At 36.4% G+C, this 21,607-nt stretch overlaps 1 protein-coding gene across 2 annotated transcripts in view; it reads right to left on the reverse strand.

The window, feature by feature from the left end:
• Positions 1-21,607, reverse strand: part of SBF2 (SET binding factor 2) — a 486,293-nt gene that overhangs the window by 182,429 nt on the left and 282,257 nt on the right. For both annotated transcript variants that reach the window (XM_070473374.1, XM_070473375.1), the window contains exons 14-16: positions 18,169-18,373; positions 15,653-15,762; positions 13,597-13,746 (exon numbers count right to left, since the gene is read on the reverse strand). In XM_070473374.1, coding sequence (XP_070329475.1) covers positions 13,597-13,746; positions 15,653-15,762; positions 18,169-18,373 — 465 coding nt within the window. The remainder of the gene's footprint in view (positions 1-13,596; positions 13,747-15,652; positions 15,763-18,168; positions 18,374-21,607) is intronic.

Here is a 21,607-nt window from a genome sequence, read left to right on the forward strand (position 1 = left end):
ACAGCATCTTAAAAAGCAGAGACACTACTTTGTCAACAAAGATCCGTCTAGTCAAGGCTATGGTTTTCCCAGTGATCATGTATGGATGTGAGAGTTGGACTATAAAGAAGGCTGAGCGCCGAAGAATTGATGCTTTTGAACTGTGGTGTTGGAGAAGACTCTTGAGAGTCCCTTGGACTGCAAGGAGATCCAACCAGTCTGTCCTAAGGTAGATCAGTCCTGGGTGTTCATTGGAAGGACTGATGCTGAAGCTGAAACTCCAATTCTCTGGTCACCTGATGCGAAGAGCTGACTCATTTGAAAAGACCTTGATGCTGGGAAAGATTGAGGGCAGGAGGAGAAGGGGACGACAGAGGATGAGATGGTTGGATGGCATCACCGACTCAATGGACATGGGTTTGGGCGGACTCCGGGAGTGGTGATGGACAGGAAGGCCTGGCGTGCTGCGGTTCATGGGGCTGCAAAGAGTCAGACATGACTGAGCGACTGAACTGAACTGAAAATACAAAAACCTTATGTGTACACTCAATGAGTTTCTATAAATATGCCATAATGTTTTTGAGATTTATCCATGAGGTTACGTGTATCATTAACTTTTTTTTGAACAGTGATTAGTATTACTTTGTATGGTATATGGTAGTTAAGAAAAAACCAACACCAACCTATTCTCTGATTGATGGGCACCAGGGCTGATTTCAGCTTTAGGCTATTATGAATAAAGCCCCTATGAATATTCTTGTATGTCTTTTTGTAGTGATATGCTTTCATTTTTTTAAGGTAAGATCCAGGAGTGAATCTCCTGGACCATAAGATAGGTATATGCTTACTTTGATAAGAATCTCCTAGACTTTTTTCTAAAGTGACTGTATCAGTTTACACTCTCAACAATAAAACATGAGAATTCTGAGTACCTTAAAACCCTGCCAACGGGGGGGGGGGGGAGGTGGTCCTAAGATGGTGGAGGAATAGGACAGGGAGACCACTTTTTCCCACACAAATTCAATGAAAGATCATTTGAATGCTGAGCAAATATCATAAAACAACTTCTGAACCCTGACGGAGGACACGAGGCACCCAAAAAGGCAGCCCACTGTCTTCAAAAGGAGATGGTTTATCATCGGTGCTATATGGATGGAGGCTACTGTAAAAATAAGACTGAAAGTCAGAGGCGGGAGGCTTAAATCCAAAACTTGAGAACACTAGAAAACTCCTGGCTCCAGGGAACATTAATCGACAAGAGCTCATCTAAAAGCCTCCATACCTACACTGAAACCAAGCTACACCCAAGAGCCAACAAGTTTCAGAACATACATACCAAGCTAATTCTTCAACAATGCAGGAACGTAACACAGAGCACAAAATTACAGGCGGTCAAAAGTCACACCAAACCCACAGACACCTCAAAACTCACTACTGGACACTTCATTGCACTCCTGATAGAAGAGATCCAGCTCTACCCACCAGAACACCCACATAAGCTTCCCTAACCAGGAAATCTTGACAAGCCACTCGTCTAACTCCACCCACAGGGAGGAACCTCCACAATAAGGAGGAACTGCAAACTTCCAGCATACAGAAAGACCACCCCAAACACAGCAACCTAAACAAGATGAAAAGGCAGAGAAATATTCAGCAGGTAAAGGAACATGATAAAAGCCCACCAAACCAAACAAAAGAGGAGGAGATAGGGAGTCTACCTGAAAAAGAATTCAGAATAATGACAGTAAAAATGATCCAAAATCCTGAAAACAAAATGGAGTTACAGATAAATAGTCTGGGGACAAGGATTGAGATGATGCAAGAAAAGTGTAACAAAGACCTAGAAGAAATAAAAAAGAGTCAATCTGCAATAGCTGAGATCAAAAGCACTCTGGAGGGAACCAACAGTAGAATAACTGAAGCAGAAGACAGGATAAGTGAGGTGGAAGATAGAATGGTGGAAATAAATGAAGCAGACAGGAAAAAAGAAAAAAGAATTAAAAGAAAATGAGGACAACCTCAGAGACCTCTGGGACAATGTCAAATGCCCCAACATTCCAATCATAGGAGTCCCAGAAGAAGAAGACAAAAAGAAAGGCCATGAGAAAATACTTAAGGAGATAACAGTTGAAAACTTCCTTAAAATGGGGAAGGAAAGAGCCACCCAGGTCCAAGAAACCCAGAGAGTCCCAAACAGGATAAACCCAAGGCAAAATACCCCAAGACACATATTAATCAAATTAATGAAGATCAAACACAAAGAACAAATATTAAAAGCAGCAAGCGAAAAACAACAAATAACTCACAAGGGGATCCACATAAGGATAACAGCTGATCTTTCAATAGAAACTCTTCAAGCCAGAAGGGAATGGCAGGACATACTTAAAGTGATGAAACAAAAAAAACCTACAACCCAGATTACTGTACCCAGTAAGGATCTCATTCAAATATGAAGGAGAAATCTAAAGCTTTACAGACAAGCAAAATCTCAGAGAATTCAGCACCACCAAACCAGACCTTCAACAAATGCTAAAGGATCTTCTCTAGACAGGAAACACAGAAAAGGTTTATAAACTCAAACCCAAAACAACAAAGCAAATGGCAATGGGATCATACTTATCAGTAATTATCTTAAATGTAAATGGGTTGAATGCCCCAACCAAAGACAAGGACTGGCTGAATGGATAAATAAACAAGACCCCTATATATGCTGTCTAGAAGAGACCCACCTCAAACCTAGGGACACATACAGACTGAAAGTGAAGTGCTGGAAAAAGATATCTCATGCAAATGAAGACTAAAATAAAGCAGGTGTAACAATACTCATATCAGATAAAATAGATTTTGAAATAAAGACCATGAAAAGAGACAAAGAAGGACACTACATAATGATCAAAGGGTCAATCCAAGAAGAAGATATAAAAATTATAAATATATATGCACCCAACATAGGAGCACTGCAATACGTAAGGCAAATGCTAACAAGTATGAAAGGGGAAATTAACAGTAACACAATAATAGTGGGAGACTTTAACACCCAACTCACACCTATGGATAGATCAACTAAACAGAAAATTAGCAAGGAAACACAAACTTTAAATGATACAATGGACCAGTTACCTAATTGATATTTATAGGACATTTCACCCTAAAACAATGAATTTCACCTTTTTCTCTAGTGCACACGTAATCTTCTCCAGGATAGATCACATCCTGGGCCATAAATCTAGCCTTGGTAAGTTCAAAAAAATTGAAATCATCTCAAGTATCTTTTCTGACTACAATGTGGTAAGATTAGATGTCAACTACAGGAAAAAAACTATTAAAAATACAAACATATGGAGGCTAAACAACACACTTCTTAATAACCAACAAATCACAGAAGAAATAAAAAAAGAAATAAAAATTTGCATAGAAAAATGAAAATGAAAACACAACAACCCAAAACTTATAGGATTCAGTAAAAGCAGTGCTAAGGGGAAGGTTCATAGCAATATAAGCCTACCTCAAGAAACAGGAGAGAAATCAAATAAATAACCTAACTCTACACCTAAAGCAACTAGAAAAAGAAGAAATGAAGCACCCCAGGGTTAGTAGAAGGAAAGAAAGCATAAAAATTAGGGCAGAAATAAATGCAAAAGAAACAAAGGAGACCATAGCCAAAATCAACAAAGTTAAAAGCTGATTCTTTGAGAAGATAAATAAAATAGACAAGCCATTAGCCAGACTCATCATGAGTAAAAGGGAGAAGAATCAAATCAACAAAATTAGAAATGAAAATGGAGAAATCACAACAGACAACACAGAAATACAAAGGATCATAAGAGACTTACTATCAGCAACTATGGACAACTTGGAAGAAATGGACAAATTCTTAGAAAAGTATAACTTTCCAAAACTGAACCAGGAGGAAATAGAAAATCTTAACAGACCCATCAAAAGCATAGAAACCAAAACTGTAATCAGAAATCTTCCAACAAACAAAAGTCCAGGACCAGATGGCTTCACAGCTGAATTCTACCAAAAATTTAGAGAAGCACTAACACCTATCCTACTCAAACTCTTCCAGAAAACTGCAGAGGAAGGTAAACTTCCAAGCTCATTCTATGAGGCCACCATTACCCTAATACCAAAACCAGACAAAGATGACACAAAAAAAGAAAACTACAGACCAATATCACTGATAACACAGACGCAAAAATCCTTAACAAAATTCTAGCAAACAGAATCCAACAGCATATTAAAAAGATCATACATCGTGACCAAGTGGGCTTTATACCAGGGATGCAAGGATTCTTCAATATTTGCAAATCAATCAAAGTGATACACCACATTAACAAATTGAAGAATAAAAACCATATGATTATCTCAATAAACGCAGAGTAATCCTTTGACAAAATTCAACAGCCATTTATGATAAAAACCCTCCAGAAAGAAGGCATAGAAGGAACATACCTCAACATAATAAAAGCTACATATTATAAACTCACAGCAAACATTATCCTGAATGGTGAAAAATTGAAAGCATTTCCCCTAAAGTCAGGAACAAGACAAGGATGCCCACTCTCACCACTACTATTCAACATAGTTTTCAAAGTTTTGGCCACAGCAATCAGAGAAGAAAAAGAAATAAAAGGACTCCAGACTGGAAAAGAAGAAGTAAAAGTCTCACTATTTGCAGATGACATGATCCTCTACATAGAAAACCCTAAAGACTCCACCAGAAAATTACTAGAGCTAATCAATGAATATAGTAACTGAAGTGAAGCGAAGTCGCTCAGTCATGTCTGACTCTTTGTGACCCCATGGACTGCAGCCTACCAGGCTCCTCTGTCCATGGGATTTTCCAGGCAAGCATACTGGTGTGGGTTGCTATTTACTTCTCCAGAATATAGTAAAGTTGCAGGATATAAAATTAACACGCAGAAATCCCTTGCATTCCTATACACTAACAATGAGAAAACAGAAAGAGAAATTAAGGAAACAATTCTATTCACCACTGCAATGAAAAGAATAAAATACTAGGAATAAATATACCTAAAGAAACAAAAGACCTATACATAGAAAACGATAAAACACTGATGAAAGAAATCAAAGATGACACAAATAGAGAAATATACCATATTCATGGATCAGAAGAATCAATATAGTGAAAATGAGTATACAACCCAAAGCAATCCCTATCAAGCTACCAACGGTATTTTTCACAGAACTAGAACAAATAATTTCACAATTTGTATGGAAATACAAAAAACCTTGAATAGCCAAAGCAATCTTGAGAAAGAAAAATGGAACTGGAGGAATCAACCTGCCTGACTTCAGGCTCTACTACAAAGACATAGTCATCAAGACAGTATGGTACTGGCACAAAGACAGAAATATAGATCAATGGAACAGAATAGAAAGCCCAGAGATAAATCCATGAACCTATGGACACCTTATCTTTGACAAAGGAGGCAAGAATATACAATGGAGAAAAGACAATCTCTTTAACAAGTGGTGCTGGGAAAACTGGTCAACCACTTGTAAAAGAATGAAACTAGAACACTTTCTAACACCATGCACAAAAACAAACTCAAAATGGATTAAAGGTCTGAATGTAAGACCAGAAACTATAAAACTCCTAGAGGAAAACATAGGCAAAACACTCTCTGATATAAATCACAGCAGGATCCTCTATGACCCATCTCCCAGAGTAATAGAAATAAAAGCAAAAATAAACAAATGGGACCTAATGAAACTTAAAAGCTTTTGCACAACAAAGGAAACTATAAGCAAGGTGAAAAGACAGCCTTCAGATTGGGAGAAAATAATAGCAAACGAAGCAACAGACAAAGGATTAACCTCAAAAATATACAAGCAACTCCTGCAGCTCAGTTCCAGAAAAATAAATGACCCAATCAAAAAATGGGCCAAAGAACTAAACAGACATTTCTCCAAAGAAGACATACGGATGGCTCACAAACACATGAAAAGATGCTCAATATCACTCATTATCAGAGAAATGCAAATCAAAACCACAATGAGGTACCATCTCACGCCACTCAGAATGGCTGCTATCAAGAAGTCTAGAAACTATAAATGATGGAGAGGGTGCAGAGAAAAAGAAACCCTCTTACACTGTTGGTGGGAATGCAGACTAATACAGCCACTATAGAGAACAGTGTGGAGATTCCTTAAAAAACTGGAAATAGAACTGCCATATGACCCAGCAATCCTGCTGCTGGGTATACACACCGAGGAAACCAGGATTGAAAGAGACACATGTATCCCAGTGTTCATCACAGCACTGCTTACAATAGCCAGGACATGGAAGCAACTGAGATGGCCATCAGCAGACAAATGGATAAGAAAGCTGTGGTACATATACACAATGGAATATTACTCAGCCATTAAAAAGAATGCATTTGAATCAGTTCTAATGAGGTGGATGAAACTGGAGCCTATTATACAGAATGAAGTAAGTCAGAAAGAAAAACACCAATACAGTATATTAAGACACAAATATGGAATTTAGAAAGACGGTAATGATGACCCTATAAGTGAGATAGCAAAAGAGACACAGATGTAAAGAATAGACTTTGGGACTCTGTGGGAGAAGGCGAGGGTGGGATGATTTGAGATAATAGCATTGAAACATGTGTATTATCATATATGAAATAGATCACCAGTCCAGGTTCGATGCATGAGACAGGGTACTCAGGGCTGGTGCACTGGGATGACACTGAGGGATGAGATGGGGAGGGAGGTGGGAGGGAGGTTCAGGATGGGGAACACATGTATACCCATGGCTGATTCATGTGAATATATGGCAAAAACCACCACAATATTGTAAAGTAATTAGCCTACAACTAAAATTAAAAAAAAAAAAATTAAAAAAAAAAAAATTAAAAAAAAAAAAAAAAACCCTGCCAACATTTGGTATTGCCAATATCTCTAATTTTAGGCATCCTCGTAGTTATATAATATTATCTCATAATGATTTCACTTTGTATTTCTTGGATGACTGACACTGACTAGTTCATGACCATTTTCATATCTTACTTTGTGAAGTGTCTGTTTAAGCTGTCCATTTTCAAAAAATGGTTTGGCTTCTTCTTCTTAAGTTGCAGGAGTTCTTTATATAACCATGACGTCAGTTCTTTGTCACATATATATTTGGAATAATTTTTCCTAGTCTTCAATATTAATTTTCTTAATTCTGTCTTTTGATAAGCATATGTTTTAATTTCTATGAAGTATAATCATGTTTTTTTTTTTTTTGGTTATCACTTTTTGTGACCTAAGAAACTTTTGCCAGTTATAGAAATTATAAGTGGCAAAAGATTCAATTAATAATTTAATTATTAATTAAATTCCCAAGCCATGAAACTATTCCATGCTTTCCCCTAAAAACTTTGTGGTTTTCTATTTTATGTTTATGTCTTTGCTCTACCTCAAGTTAATCCTTGTGTTTGATATGAAGTAGAGGTTGAGGTTCAGTTTCTTTCATATGGATATTCACTTTTCCAGCACTATTTGTGGAAAAAACTTTCCTCCCCTGATTGGATTGCTTTGGTGCCTTTAACAAATTTCCCATAAATGCAAGTCTAATTTCTGGGTGTTCCTTTCCATTGATCTATTTGACATGTCAGTATTACACTATCTTTTTTTTTTTTTTTTTTTTGTATTATACTATCTTGATTACTGTGGGTTGATATTAAGTCTTGAAACCAGGTAAGGTTAAGTCCTCCAACTTGTTCTTATTCAAGATTGATTTGGCCACTCTAAGTCTTCAGCATTTCAGCATAAATTTTGGAATCATCCAGTTAATTTCTAAGAAAAAGTTTGCTGCAATTCTTATTGGAATTGCATTCAGGCTATAGGTTGCTTTGTGGAGAACTGACATATTAATGATACTGGGTTTTCCATATCCTTTGATGTTTTACTTTACTGATTATATAATCTAAACTTATCTAGCCATCTTGTTAGTTTCTTACTATCTGCTTATTTTGTATTCAATCCTTTATTTAAATACTTGAATTATTATATATTCAAATTGGATAATTCCAATATATAAAGCCTATGAGGTCTTCAATCTGTTTTTGTTTGTTTCTGTTAACACTATTTCACACTGGCTCATTTCTTTGGTATTTGGTCATTTTAAAATTGTGACTTCACATCTTACTAAAGTTTATCAGTGGGAACCCTGACTGCCTAAATTGGGGCTGAATTTAATAAATTCTAAAAATCATTTATATTTCTTTTTCTGGAGGCAAGGGTAAGGGGTATGCCACTGAAGAGGAATTATTTCATTCTTCTTCCAATGTCCTACCCTGAGGTAAATAAAGCTCTCAGGTTTAACCAGCTCTCTTTACAGAAGTCAAGACTTAAATGAGCTCATGTATCTGGTTTCCCCAACTGCTAATTACTCAGAATTTGGTTTTCCCTACGTATCTTATTCTTGAGAATAGAGGAGAGGTCTTTTAGAGATTTCCTTTTCTTCTTAGGAAAAACGATATATAAAAATCATGGGGTTTTGCTGTCGCAATTTTCTAAGATCTATTGCTACATTAGTGACAGGGTCCCTCATACCCTGCGGTTTATTATTATAAGGCTGGAAATGGAGTACTTCACTGGGTTTTTAAGTTATAATTTACCGTTAAAAGATCTTAGCTAAAATCTTACATGAAAAAATTATATATCTGCTAAAATGAAAAGAGTTAAACCCATGATATGTTTGAAGAGATATATAGTAATCTCAGTTATTAAAAAAAAAAACGAAAATAAGATCAGTTATTTGATATGAGAAAATATAGGAATAACCTATAATCTCCATAAACCAGTCCTTTAAAAAATTATCTTGGCACTGAAAGAACATGATAAACAAAATAACCCCTTGGCAGTACTCATGTTCCATTTAATTTTCCCCTGAGGACAGAAACTACAGGATAACTTCATGACAAGCAAAAATTACTAAAGTTTTTGAATCACTACCTAAAACTCAGTTCATTTAATGTTTCTATTTTAAAACACCAACACAGATGTTTGGCCTCTCAGCCTTGAAACTCTATGCTTTTGTAAAAAAATGTTCAGAATGTTATGCTAAATCCCCACAAGTATTGTAACAAGAATATAAATATTAATAAATCCCAAGTTGGTAAATAAGTGATTCATTAAAATAAAAGTCACATATGAACCCGTTTAAAACTGAAAAGAGCCTCTCTATAATGGAACAAAGACAAGATCTAATTTTATGAAATACTGAATTACAAAACATTAAGAGCTCATTAGTGCAGGTGCAATTGGAAGCAGCAACAACAACAAACCCAAGCTTCCCCCAACAGAATATGATTATTCAAATGAAAAGGAGTATTTTTCTAGCCCAAGGGTACCTGGTTATTCTGTAATCAATTACTAATTAGTTTATACAAAAATTAAGTTTAGAGAAAGCCTTCTAATGTAGTTCTTCAGTTAATTACAGTGCATATAATACAAATGGAAAAAAGCCTCCTAAAATAGTTTTTTCAGTTTTATCACCAGGTAGAGGGAGCCAGGATATTATCTAACTTTAGCACTTCTGGTAACCTAGATCTCTTAATCAAATTCTTTTGTTCTCTGTAATGACAGTATCAAAGTAACTGAAACAAAGGAACAGAAGTAGCAGAAGACTTGTGATTTTTACAGCAAACAAATTATGTCTTATTCTTCTCATAAAGTTTCAATAATTTCCTTCCTACAAAAATGAGAATCCATTTCTGTTATAAAAAATCCTTGTTATATGTTTTAGATAATTTAATTATGCTTATGTGTATGTGTGTGTTTCAAGCAGAGAAAAGTTTAAATGGAAGTCAAAACTCTTCCAAACTGTATATGTCAGAGATAATCATTACTAAGGATTTAGTGTAAATATCCTTCTAGATTTTCATTATAATATACATACATACATATAATTTTAGGTCAAAATAGAATTATATCTACCTTATGTACCCCTGGTGGCTCAGATGGTAAAGAATCTGCCTGCACTGCAAGAGATCTGGGTTCAATCCCTGGGTTGGGAAGATTTCCTGGAGGAGGGCATGGCAATCCACTCTAGTATTCCTGCTGAAGGAATCCCCATGGACAGAGGAGCCGGGTGGGCTACAGTCCATGGAGTCGCAAAGAAATAATCAGACACGACTGAGTGACCAAGCACTACCTTATGTATCTTCCTGTGTGCCCACCTCACAACATGTAACAGAAGTTTTTTCCTATAGGTACATATTACAGAGCTAACTCTTTTATTTTAGTAGCCTAACAGTATTCCAAAGAAGTATTCTACCATACTTACATTAATTTATATCCAAATGGTAAACATTTAGGATGCATTTAATGTTTGATATGATAAACTATTATAGCTAGTCTCTTACACTCTAAAATAAGAATTTATTTCCAGTAGAGGTGAATTATCTCTTATCTTGTTAATTTGCTTTAACAAACCACAAAGTGCTTGTTACAAGATTACATTTTTCATTCTAGCTTTTAAGTTAGAATTTCTGAGAAAGATATTATCTGAAATGCATTTGAAAAGATAAATACACCCTGCAAAAAAAATATAACAGTAGTACCCTAAGACATTAATGTATATTATAAGGAAGACCTTAGTAGACATTTCTCCAAAGAAGACATACAGATGGCCAAGAGGTACATGAAAAGATACTCAACATCACTAATTATTAGGAAAATGTAGATCAAAACTACTACCTCACAGAATGGCCATCATCAAAAAAATCCACAAATAATAAATGCTGGAGAGAATACAGAGAAAAGAGAACCCTCATGTGCTGTTGGTAGGAATGTAAATTGATACAGCCACTATAGAGAACAGTATGGGGGTTCCTTAAAAAACTAAAAATAGAACTACCATATAATCTGCCTGCAATGCAGGAGACCCCAGTTCAAGTCCCGGGTCAGGAAGTTACCCTGGAGAAGGGACAGGCTACCCACTCTGGTATTCCTGGGCTTCCCTGGTGGCTCACACGGTAAAGAATCTGCCTACAGGGCAGGAGACCTGGGTTCAATCCCTGGGTTGAAGACCCTCTGGAGGAGGGCACGGCAACACACTCTTGCCTGGAGAATCCCTATGGACAGAGGAGTCAGGCGGGCTACAGTCCATGGGGTCACAAAGAGTCAGACACAACTGAATGACTAAGCACAGCACACAGCACCATAGAAGCCAGCAATCCCAACATTTGCTGCAGCACTATTTGCAATACGGAGGATATGGAAGCAACCTAAATATCCATCAGCAGATGTAGATAAATAAGATGTGGTACATATAAACAAATCCTGAAAGATGATGCTGTGAAAGTGCTACGCTCAATATGCCAGAAAATTTGGAAAACTCAGCAGTGGCCACAGGACTGGAAAATGTCAGTTTTCATTCTAATCCCAAAGAAAGGCAATGCCAAAGAATGCTCAAACTACCGCACAATTGCACTCATCTCACACACTAGTAAAGTAATGCTCAAAATTCTCCAACCCAGGCTTCAACAATACGTGAACCATGAACTTCCAGATGTTCAAGCTGGTTTTAGAAAAGGCAGAGGAACCAGAGATCAAATTGCCAACATCTGCTGGATCCTTGAAAAAGCAAGAGAGTTCCAGAAAAACATCTATTTCTGCTTTATTGACTATGCCAAAGCGTTTGTGTGGATCACCATAAACTGGAAAACTGAAAGAGATGGGCATACCAGACCACCTGACCTGCCCCTTGAGAAACCTGTATGTCGGTCAGGAAGCAACAGTTAGAAATGGACATGGAACAACAGACTGGCTCCAAATAGGAAAAGGAGTACGTCAAGGCTGTATATTGTCACCCTGCTTATTTAACTTATAAGCAGAGTATATCATGAGAAACACTGGGCTGGATGAAGCACAAGCTGGAATCAAGATTGCCGGGAGAAATATCAATAACCTCAGATGTGTAGATGACACACCACCCTTATGGCAAAAAGTGAAGAGGAACTGAAGAGCCTCTTGTGAAAGTGAAAAAGGAGAGTGAAAAAGCTGGCTTAAAGCTCAACATTCAGAAAAATAAGATCATGGCATCTGGCCCCATCACTTCATGGCAAATAGATGGGAAAACAGTGGAAACAGTGGCTGACTTTATTTTTCGGGGCTCTAAAATTACTGCAGATGGTGATTGCGGCCATGAAATTAAACGACGCTTACCCCTTGGAAGCAAAGTTATGACCAACCTAGACAGCATCTTAAAAAGCAGAGACATTACTTTGTCAACAAAGGTCCATCTAGTCAAGGTTATGGTTTTTCCACTGGTCATGTATGGATGTGAAAGTTGGACTATAAAGAAAGCTGAGAGCCTAAGAATTGATGCTTTTGAACTGTGGTGTTGGAGAAGACTCTTGAGAGTCCCTTGGACTGCAAGGAGATCCAACCAGTCCATCCTAAAGGAGATCAGTCCTGGGTGTTCATTGGAAGGACTGATGCTGAAGCTGAAACTCCAATACTTTGGCCACCTGATGTGAAGAGCTGACTCATATGAAAGGACCCTGATGCTGGGAAAGATTGAGGGCAGGAAGAGAAGGGGACAACAGAGGATGAGATGGTTGGACGGCATCACTGACTCAATGGAAATGGGTTTGGGTGGACTCCAGGAGTTGGTGATGGACAGGGAGGCCTGGTGTGCTGCAGTTCATGGGGTTGCAAAGAATCAGACAAGACTGAGCAACTGAACTGAACTGAACATATACACAATGGGATATCACTCAGCTATAAAAGGAACAAAATTGGGTCATTTGTACAGACAGGATGGACCCAGAGTCAGAGTGAAGTTAAGTCAGAATGAGAAGCAAATAATGTATATTAACGCATATATGTGGAATCTAGAAAAATGGTACAGATGAACCTGTCTACAGAGACGAAGACATGGAGAATGGAAGTGTGGGCATGGAGCGGGGTGTTGGGGGAGGGATGAATTGGGAAATGGGGACTGATGTATGTGTATCGCCATGTGTAAAACAGATAGCTAGTGGAATCTGTTGTTCCTGTTGTATAATGCAGGGAGCTGAGCTTCATGTTCTGGGATGATTTAGAGGGGTGGGATGGAGGAGGTGGGAAGGAGGGTGAAGAGGGAGGGGATATATATATATGTAAACAGATAGATTCACTTCGTTGTACAACACTGTAAAGCAACTATAACCCAAGAAAAAAAATGATACAATTAATACCCATATACATAGGTTAAGAAATAGATTATGAACTGAATAATTCATTTATCATTTGGATTACCCACCATTCATTGCCCTCTATTTTAACAGTACAACTGAAAACTGACTGAAAAGCGAAAACAAAAATATAGACATTAAGTAATATAGAACTGAATGTTACAAACACTTATAGAACTAGTAAAATAACCTAGTATTTTTCAAGAAAAAAAAAAGGAAGAATAAAAAGACTCCTAATATTTATGCTAAGCAATACATAAGTGTTTGTAACAGAAATGCTACGAATATCAGCTCTTCATATTATCAGATGTGGAAGGTTTAAGAACCTGATATACTAGTAATTATTGAACTGCCTGGGGAAAAAAGTATTATTCTCAAATGAGAAGAGAAATTTGAAAGAACTAAAGGTTACCTGTAGAGTACAGTTCATCATCCTTATTATGTAGTCAAACTGCTGATGATCTAGTATTGCCCGGTTCTGCTGAACATGTAAACCCAGCTCATCAGTGAGACACTGTCTTGCTGCCTTTCCTTTAAGGGCTCTCAGTGCAGCAGGAAGGGTCTGAGGACATAAGAGGCAGACATGAACAGGAGGTTTAACTGGAAAAAAATAACTTTAAATCACGCTAACTCATACATATCCTGTAAACCACTTAACAGAGCTATTAGAATTAGAAAAGAGTTGATTTGCTGTCAAGGACAACATGGATTTATAGTGAGATTTTTTAAATTTGTAAGGCAGCATGAAAATAAACAGGACTAGTTTATGTGACACATTTTACATACTAAAACTCTTCCACTTCTTCACCCACAAGAATGCCTCTTCCAGTTCACCTTTAGAGCCTGATTTACTGTACATAAAGTAGTGTTAACAATAGGCTTATTTAACTTTGCAAACATAAAATGAGAACAAAGGAGCAAATAAGAAGGAAGGAAAAGACTGAGAATAGGAAGTCCTACTATTGTTACAAGGGGCACAAGAAACAGTGTGAAAATTGAAAGCAAGAGAAGCAAAAGAAAGTCTGTTTAATACTCAATCATAAGAAAAAGTGGATTCCAAAAAACTCAAAACACAGACTTGAGGGTCATTAAGTGGATAAACCGACTCGATGGGCATGGGTTTGGGTAGACTCTGGGAGTTGGTGATCGACAGGGAGGCCTGGTGTGCTGCAATTCATGGGGTCGCAAAGAGTTGGACACGACTGAGCGACTAAACTGAACTGAACTGAACTGAAGTGGACAAAAACTTTGTTTCACAAGTTTTACTAGCCCCATGTAACAAACGCTCAGAACTATGACAAGTCACTAAGAAAAGGTGACATTAATGTTTAATATGTTTTATTAAAGAAAGCAAGAAAATGTGCTATTAAAGCACACATTAAAGGCATATTTAAACGAAGACCACAATTTTTATAATTCATTACTTGCTTTAACTAGATTTTTTGTAATAAAATTATATTTTAAATGTTTTTAAGTCTCTTGATGAAAGTGAAAGAGGAGGGTGGAAAAGTTGGCTTAAAGCTCAACAATCAGAAAACTAACATCATGGCATCCGGTCCCATCACTTCATGGCAAACAGATGGGAAAACAGTGGAAACAGTGGCTGACTTTATTTTTGGGGGCTCCAAAAGCACTGCAGATGGTGACTGCAGCCATGAAATTAAAAGACGCTTGCGCCATGGAAGGAAAGTTATGACCAAGCTAGACAGCATATTAAAAATCAGAGACATTACTTTGTCAACAAAGGTTCATCTCGTCAAGGCTATGGTTTTTCCAGTGGTCATGTATGGATGTGAGAGTTGGACTATAAAGAAAGCTGAGCGCCGAAGAATTGATGCTTTTGAACTGTGGTGTTGGAGAAGACTCTTGAGAGTCACTTGGACTGCAAGGAGATCCAACCAGTCCATCCTAAAGGAGATCAGTCCTGGGTGTTCATTGGAAGGACTGATGCTGAAGCTGAAACTCCAATACTTTGGCCACCTGATGTGAAGAACTGACTCACTGAAAAAGACCCTGATGCTGGGAAGGACTGAAGGCAGGAGGAGAAGGGGACGACAGAGGATGAGATGGTTGAATGGCATCACCGACTCAATGGAGATGAGTCTGAGTAAACTCCAGGAGCTGGTGATGGACAGGGAGGCCTGGCTTGCTGTGGTTCATGGGGTCGTGAAGAGTCGGACATGGCTGGGGGACTGAACTGAACTGATTGAAGTTTCTAAATAGTATGCCGAAATAGAATTAAATGAACAATGTTTAAAAGTTTCAGGGGGGGAAATGACTATCAATATTTCAGGCTTGGCTAACAGTTTAAATATTAGACACTGTTCACTTAAAATGATAAAAACAATGAAAGAATACTTTATAAGGAAGAGGTACGGAAATAGAGGAGAGATCAGCTGGCAAGCTAAACACAGAAATCTGAAAAGGACATGATGAATGTTTACTTTGGAATGATGGCATTTTATTACCTTTTCAGTCTCCAATGTTTTATTTTCAAATATGAATGAAATGCAGTTTCTAACAACTTCCAATCTCTGTGCACTGTTGAAAACTGTTGTCACTTTATCCATTATTGAAACTATTAAAGGGATATAAGAAAAACACAAATTAAATTTCTTTGGCAACAATAAAAGCAAGGGGAATATTATTGTTTACAGTTTATATGACTTTGTTTACATGACAAACAGGTAAGCCTTTTTTCCCCCTTGTTACATGACACTGAAGGTACTTCATCACTTTGATTACATTTCTATGTTGTGAAGTGACAGGCTAATCAATAGCTTATTGAGGATAATTTCACAGGATAGATGCTAATACTGTACTTATCTCTTACACAAATTAATTCACGTTGCACAGTAAAATTTTATTAAACAAAGATAAACATCTCTTTTTTTAACCTTTAGTTGTAAACAAATAGCTAAGAAATGTATCAGGTACAAGATCATGACAAACACAGCTAACGCTCATATTTAAGAGGACTGACTACTAATAGGAAAAGAAGCTGATATTTCTAACATATTACCAAAGAAAAACCACATACCACAAAAAATTAGGTTCTAAAAATCTGAGTATCGGTGACCTGAAGAAGCGCTGCACACAAACAAAAGTGATCATGGCCAAAGAATTGCTTTACAAACTTGGGAGAGTCACTTGTCGGTTCTGTGAACTTAGTACCTGTCAACTTTACAAGATTGGATAATTCTAGTGTACTACATAAGCTAAAATTACTTAAAACAAATGTAACTTATTAAAAGAATACTAGAAGATATAAATTAAATCAGTATTCATTAGATAAAAAGTATAATTTCACAAAGAACTACACAATACCATTTGTACAAATCAGGTAAAAAAAAACAAACAAATCAGGTAGTAGCTATAATTCTTAAGCCTTATATTTTACGATTGCTCTTACCTAACAAGAAAAACCATAATACCATATTCTTGGCCTTCCTTTCATTTCATCAACATGAAATTTTACATTCTTCAAACAATTTTTTAAACTTAAAAAATCTGAAATAACTATGAGCTTAAACAAAGTTACAAATTAATACAGAGAAGATCCATGCACTCATCACCCAACTAAGCACCTAACTATAGTGCTTTATCAGAATCAGGAAATCAATCTTGGTTTTTACTAGTTCTCTTGAAATCATTTAAAATTATGTAACATTAATGACCATGATGGTAAAATAGATTAGTTCACATGACTTTCTCTGTCTGAAATGTGCGTTCTTTATTTTGTACTCCTGAGTTTCCCACATGTGGAGGTCTGTGGCATACACAGAAACTGAAATTGATCTATATTTAGAGTAGAAAATGTCTCAGTCTCCAAGTAAGACCACATATTTTAGAGAGCAACATCTTTAACCTATTTTTATAAATTTTTAATTCTAAAATCTCTTTCACAGCATTTTAAATTTTCTTTAGGATGAACCATTAAAAATCCTACCTTTTAAAATAATGAATCTGTTTACCATCTGGAAGTTATTACTTTCCTTTGGAGACTATGACTTAGTTCATTCCCAGGAGAAAGTTCTTCATTTAGAGTTTGATATATCAGGGATTGGCCAAATCCTCAGCTATGGCATTCTAATACTAGCTTTCTAACAGTTGATAACAACTCTGGTTTATGGGTATTCAACTTTTCAGGTCTTCCTTCTTAAGGTTCTGGCTTTCAAATGCTATTTTTAGCTGTTCATCATCACTCTGGCACCTCTGAGGAATAGCTGGAAAGTAATTAACTTCTCAAAATGTGAATGGTTCTTCAAGTGACATAGCAATTCTACATTCATATTAAATGGGTATCATGTAAGATGAAACATTCATATTTTAAAAATATTAATACAAGGAAAATCCTGATTCTGATCAACTTAAATGAATCAGAAAGTTGGACAGAGGTCCCTGCATTCATTTTTCACTCATTCATTCATCATTCTTTCATTTATTTGTTCATTCATTCAAAATGAATGCAGTCCATGCAGGGACAAATACTGAGTCATATGTATTTCTCTCACTGACTACAATGAGAGATTTCATATGCATATAAAAAATTTGATGTTGACTGAAAATGAAGAAAGTAAAGAGATTACACAAAAATAAACAAGCAGATAAAAATTTAAACCAACTTCATGTGTTTTTAAGGAAAGCATTCAACTAAGTTATGAATATTAAACTTATAAGATGAAACCCTTCAAAAAGTAACTACCCTAACACATTGGCTTCTCCATTTTCTTTTCCATGTGAAAGTATAATCAACACTTAAGTATAAGCTGGTAATATCTAGGGAAATTATAGCAAATTAGTATTAGTAAGTAAATAATAAGTAATATTCACATTATTATATAATATCCCTGACCAGGGATCAAAGCTGGGCCCCCTGCATTGGGAGCATGGAGTCTTAGACACTGGATCACCAGGAAGTACCTGTTTCTTATATCTTGATTAAAAGTTTACCTTTAAAACAAACAAATGGATAAATACATACCAACAGGTGGACCTGCAGGCACAACACATTTCTTTTCCACTCTTGAAGCAGGAGGTGCATTTTGATTCTTAGCAAGATTTTCCTGTATTAATTCCTGTACCCGAGTTTCATTAATTTTAGGGAAAGGAAGAATATGAACTCGCAAGTGGGATCCTTCTGTTGGGCGTGGAACTTTCTGAAATGCCATATGAGGGTTTGGATTCTCCTGCAATATTAAACATAGGTAAGATTATTTAAAAGTTAAAATAACAATGGCAGATTGTTGGCCAGAGGGACAGAAACTGAAATCAGACAGGTGAGAGACTGTACATACATTCAGATATATGCCATAAAATAGAGAGGCCTGGAATATATAAGCTACCAGCAGCATCTGATACAGCTGATCGATCATTCTTTTTGCTCTTCAACACACACTTTCTTCACTTGGTTTGTAGATTTCTTGCTACATCTTTTTCTATTTTTTATCTCCCTAATCTCATAACTATGTGAATACCCCAGGGCTCAGACCACAGGCCTCTTTTTTATTTACATTTACTTCCTTGGTGAAAACTTACAGTCTCGTATTTTTAACTACAAGAACAACAATGATTCACAAATTTTGATCTCCAAGTAAGTGTCCTCCTGAACTCCATATCCACATATTCAATAATCTGCAAATACTGTTTCCATTTGGATTTAAAACAACATCTTGAATATATGTTCAAAACGAACACTTAGTATTCATCTCCTCCAAAACTGCTATCTACAGTCTCCCTCACTTCAGTAATCATTAACGCCTTTCTCTAATACCCCATTATCCATTCCTGTGCAAACCTTTAAATTGTGTCTTTAAAATATGTCTAAAAAAAATTAAAAAAAATAAAATATGTCTATAACCTGACTACTTTTCAACACACCGTGGTTTAAGTCAGCATCTCTTTCATACTGTTACAGACCAGTCTCCTAACCTGTCTCCCTGCTCCACGCTTGCTCCCACTCTCACTCTATTTTTAACACTGCAGACAGAGTGATCTAGCTAAAGCATATCAAATTATTATCTACTTATTCATAATGAGTGGGACACGATGTTGAACACATATCAGGACCACATTAGTTAAATTAATTGTGTCAGCTGATATTTTCATAGACCCTCCGAGTTGGCATGGAGTTTTATCCAGCCACTACTTACATAGAATTATATTTCAAATACTACAGGCAGAGTGGAATCCATACTTTTTACATAGCTCCATATGAAAGGCTGCTGTACAATCATTCTTAGGCCAACTCTTACATTTACCATTCGGTGAAACCAGAAAATTTCTTTTTCCTTCGGAACCTGCATTATTTATGTTGTGCATTAAACTCTATACTGCCCTACATATTCTCTGGACAGTTAAAATGGCCAACCAGCATCATCTACCAGAGCTGCTCCCCACAATTTTTTCTGATTATTTGGCCCATACCCAGATAAAGGAAAGGCAGGATCATAGTAGAGGTTAAAGGGAGCATATGTGAGTAACAGAATGGAAAATATACTCCTTTAAGTGTCAGAAAGCCTGGGTTCTGGTTTCTGCTCTACTCATTATGTGATGCTGGATGAACAGCTCAGCCTAAGTCCATAAAAGTGCGCCTTGTCTTCTTGCACTTCACTTTACTGAGCTTCATCAGCTCAGTTCAGTCACTCACTCGTGTCCGACTCTTTGCGACCCCATGGACTGCAGCACACCAGGCCTCCCTGCCCATCACCAACTCTCAGAGCTTACTCAAACTCATGTCCATTGAGTAGGTGAGGCCATCCAACCATCTCACCCTCTGTCATCCCCTTCTCCTCCCGCCTTCAATCTTTCCCAGCATCAGGGTCTTTTCAAATGAGTCAGTTCTGTGCATCAGGTGGCCAAAATGTTGGAGTTTCAGCTTCAGCATCTGAGCTTCATAGTTACTACCTTTATGACAAATTGAAGGTTTGTGACAACCCTATGTCAAACAAGTCTATTAGCACCATTTTTTTCCAACAGTATTTGTTCACTTTGTGTTTCTGTGTCATGTTTTGGTAATTCACATAGTATTTCAAACTTTTCATTATTATATGTGTTAAGGTTATCTGTGGTCAGGGATCTTTGATGTTATTATTGCAAAAAGATTATGACTTACTGAAGGCTCACATGATGGTTAGCATTTATTTTTTTAACAAAAATAATATTTTTAAATTAAGGCATGTACATTGTTTCTTTTAGACACAAATACTATTGCACACAACAGACTACAGTATAGTGTAAACACAACTTTTATACACATTGGGAAGCCAAAAAATTCACATGACTCACTTTATTGTGATATTTTTCTGCAACTCACAATATTTCCAAGTTATGCCTCTACTTACACTCTCTTAAATGATTCCTGAGAGGGTGAAATCAGGTCAAAAACTTGTTCTTGCCAAAGTAGCTCTCATATACATTTTGTATTCCCCCTAATATATAAAGCTATATTAGTAAAGACAGAAAAAAATAAATAAATTCCTAAGCCAAGTCTTCACAATCACCACTATCTAAACTATATGCTGAAAAAACTGTTCTAAATTTACACCAGGATTAACACCAATATCACTGGTCTGGAGTTTCTGAAATTTTACCCTTTTCTAAAAGCAGTATGTTCTCTGTTCTTTAAACACAATATCTAAGATACTTTATCTTCTCAAAAATTATAAATATAAATTTTCTAAAACTCATTAGACAGATAATTCTTTCAGGCTGGGGAGGTAATTCATGTGAATTTTGAGTTCTGAGTCATTTAAAGTATATTCTTCACTACTTCTGTTTCTATATATACTTATTTTCTTTATAATAAAATTAAAGCTAAATATATTTCCTATGATGTAAATAATATTTATTAAAATGAATTTTAAAACATGGAAAAATAAAAATAGAAAAGAAACCTTCTTAGTGATGATAATATCTTTTCTAGCATATTTTATCTCTCTCTTACTACATATTCTTCTATCTTATTCCAAAAATAACTTAAGGTCGTTTAGAAAAATAAAGATACACATATTGATTGCTTCTAGTCAAAAATTCAGTAATGTTACAGGTTCATTTTAAACTGCATAAGGAAGACTGAAGATCTAAAAATAGTCAAGGGAATTCTGAAGAGTAAATGGAGAAGTCAAACTCTCCAGATTATAAAACTTACATAAACTTTTAATATTTAATACAGTATGGTAACTAGTATCACTGAGGGTTAAAGGGCTAATGAAATCAAGAAGCCCAGAAACAGGACTATGAGTGAAAATGTGAAAGAGATGGGAGGCACTATAATTCAGAAGGAAAAGTTAAAACAGTTCAATGAAAGAGGGTAATACAACAAAATATTTTTAGCTCATGGTCTCTGATGTCAGACTGCCTGGACTGAATCCTAGCTTAGCCACTCACTAGTAGTGTGGCCTAGCGTAGTATCAATTCTCTTA

The sequence above is a fragment of the Odocoileus virginianus genome, chromosome 10 (genome assembly GCF_023699985.2).
Source record: "Odocoileus virginianus isolate 20LAN1187 ecotype Illinois chromosome 10, Ovbor_1.2, whole genome shotgun sequence".
NCBI classification, from domain to species: domain Eukaryota; kingdom Metazoa; phylum Chordata; class Mammalia; order Artiodactyla; family Cervidae; genus Odocoileus; species Odocoileus virginianus.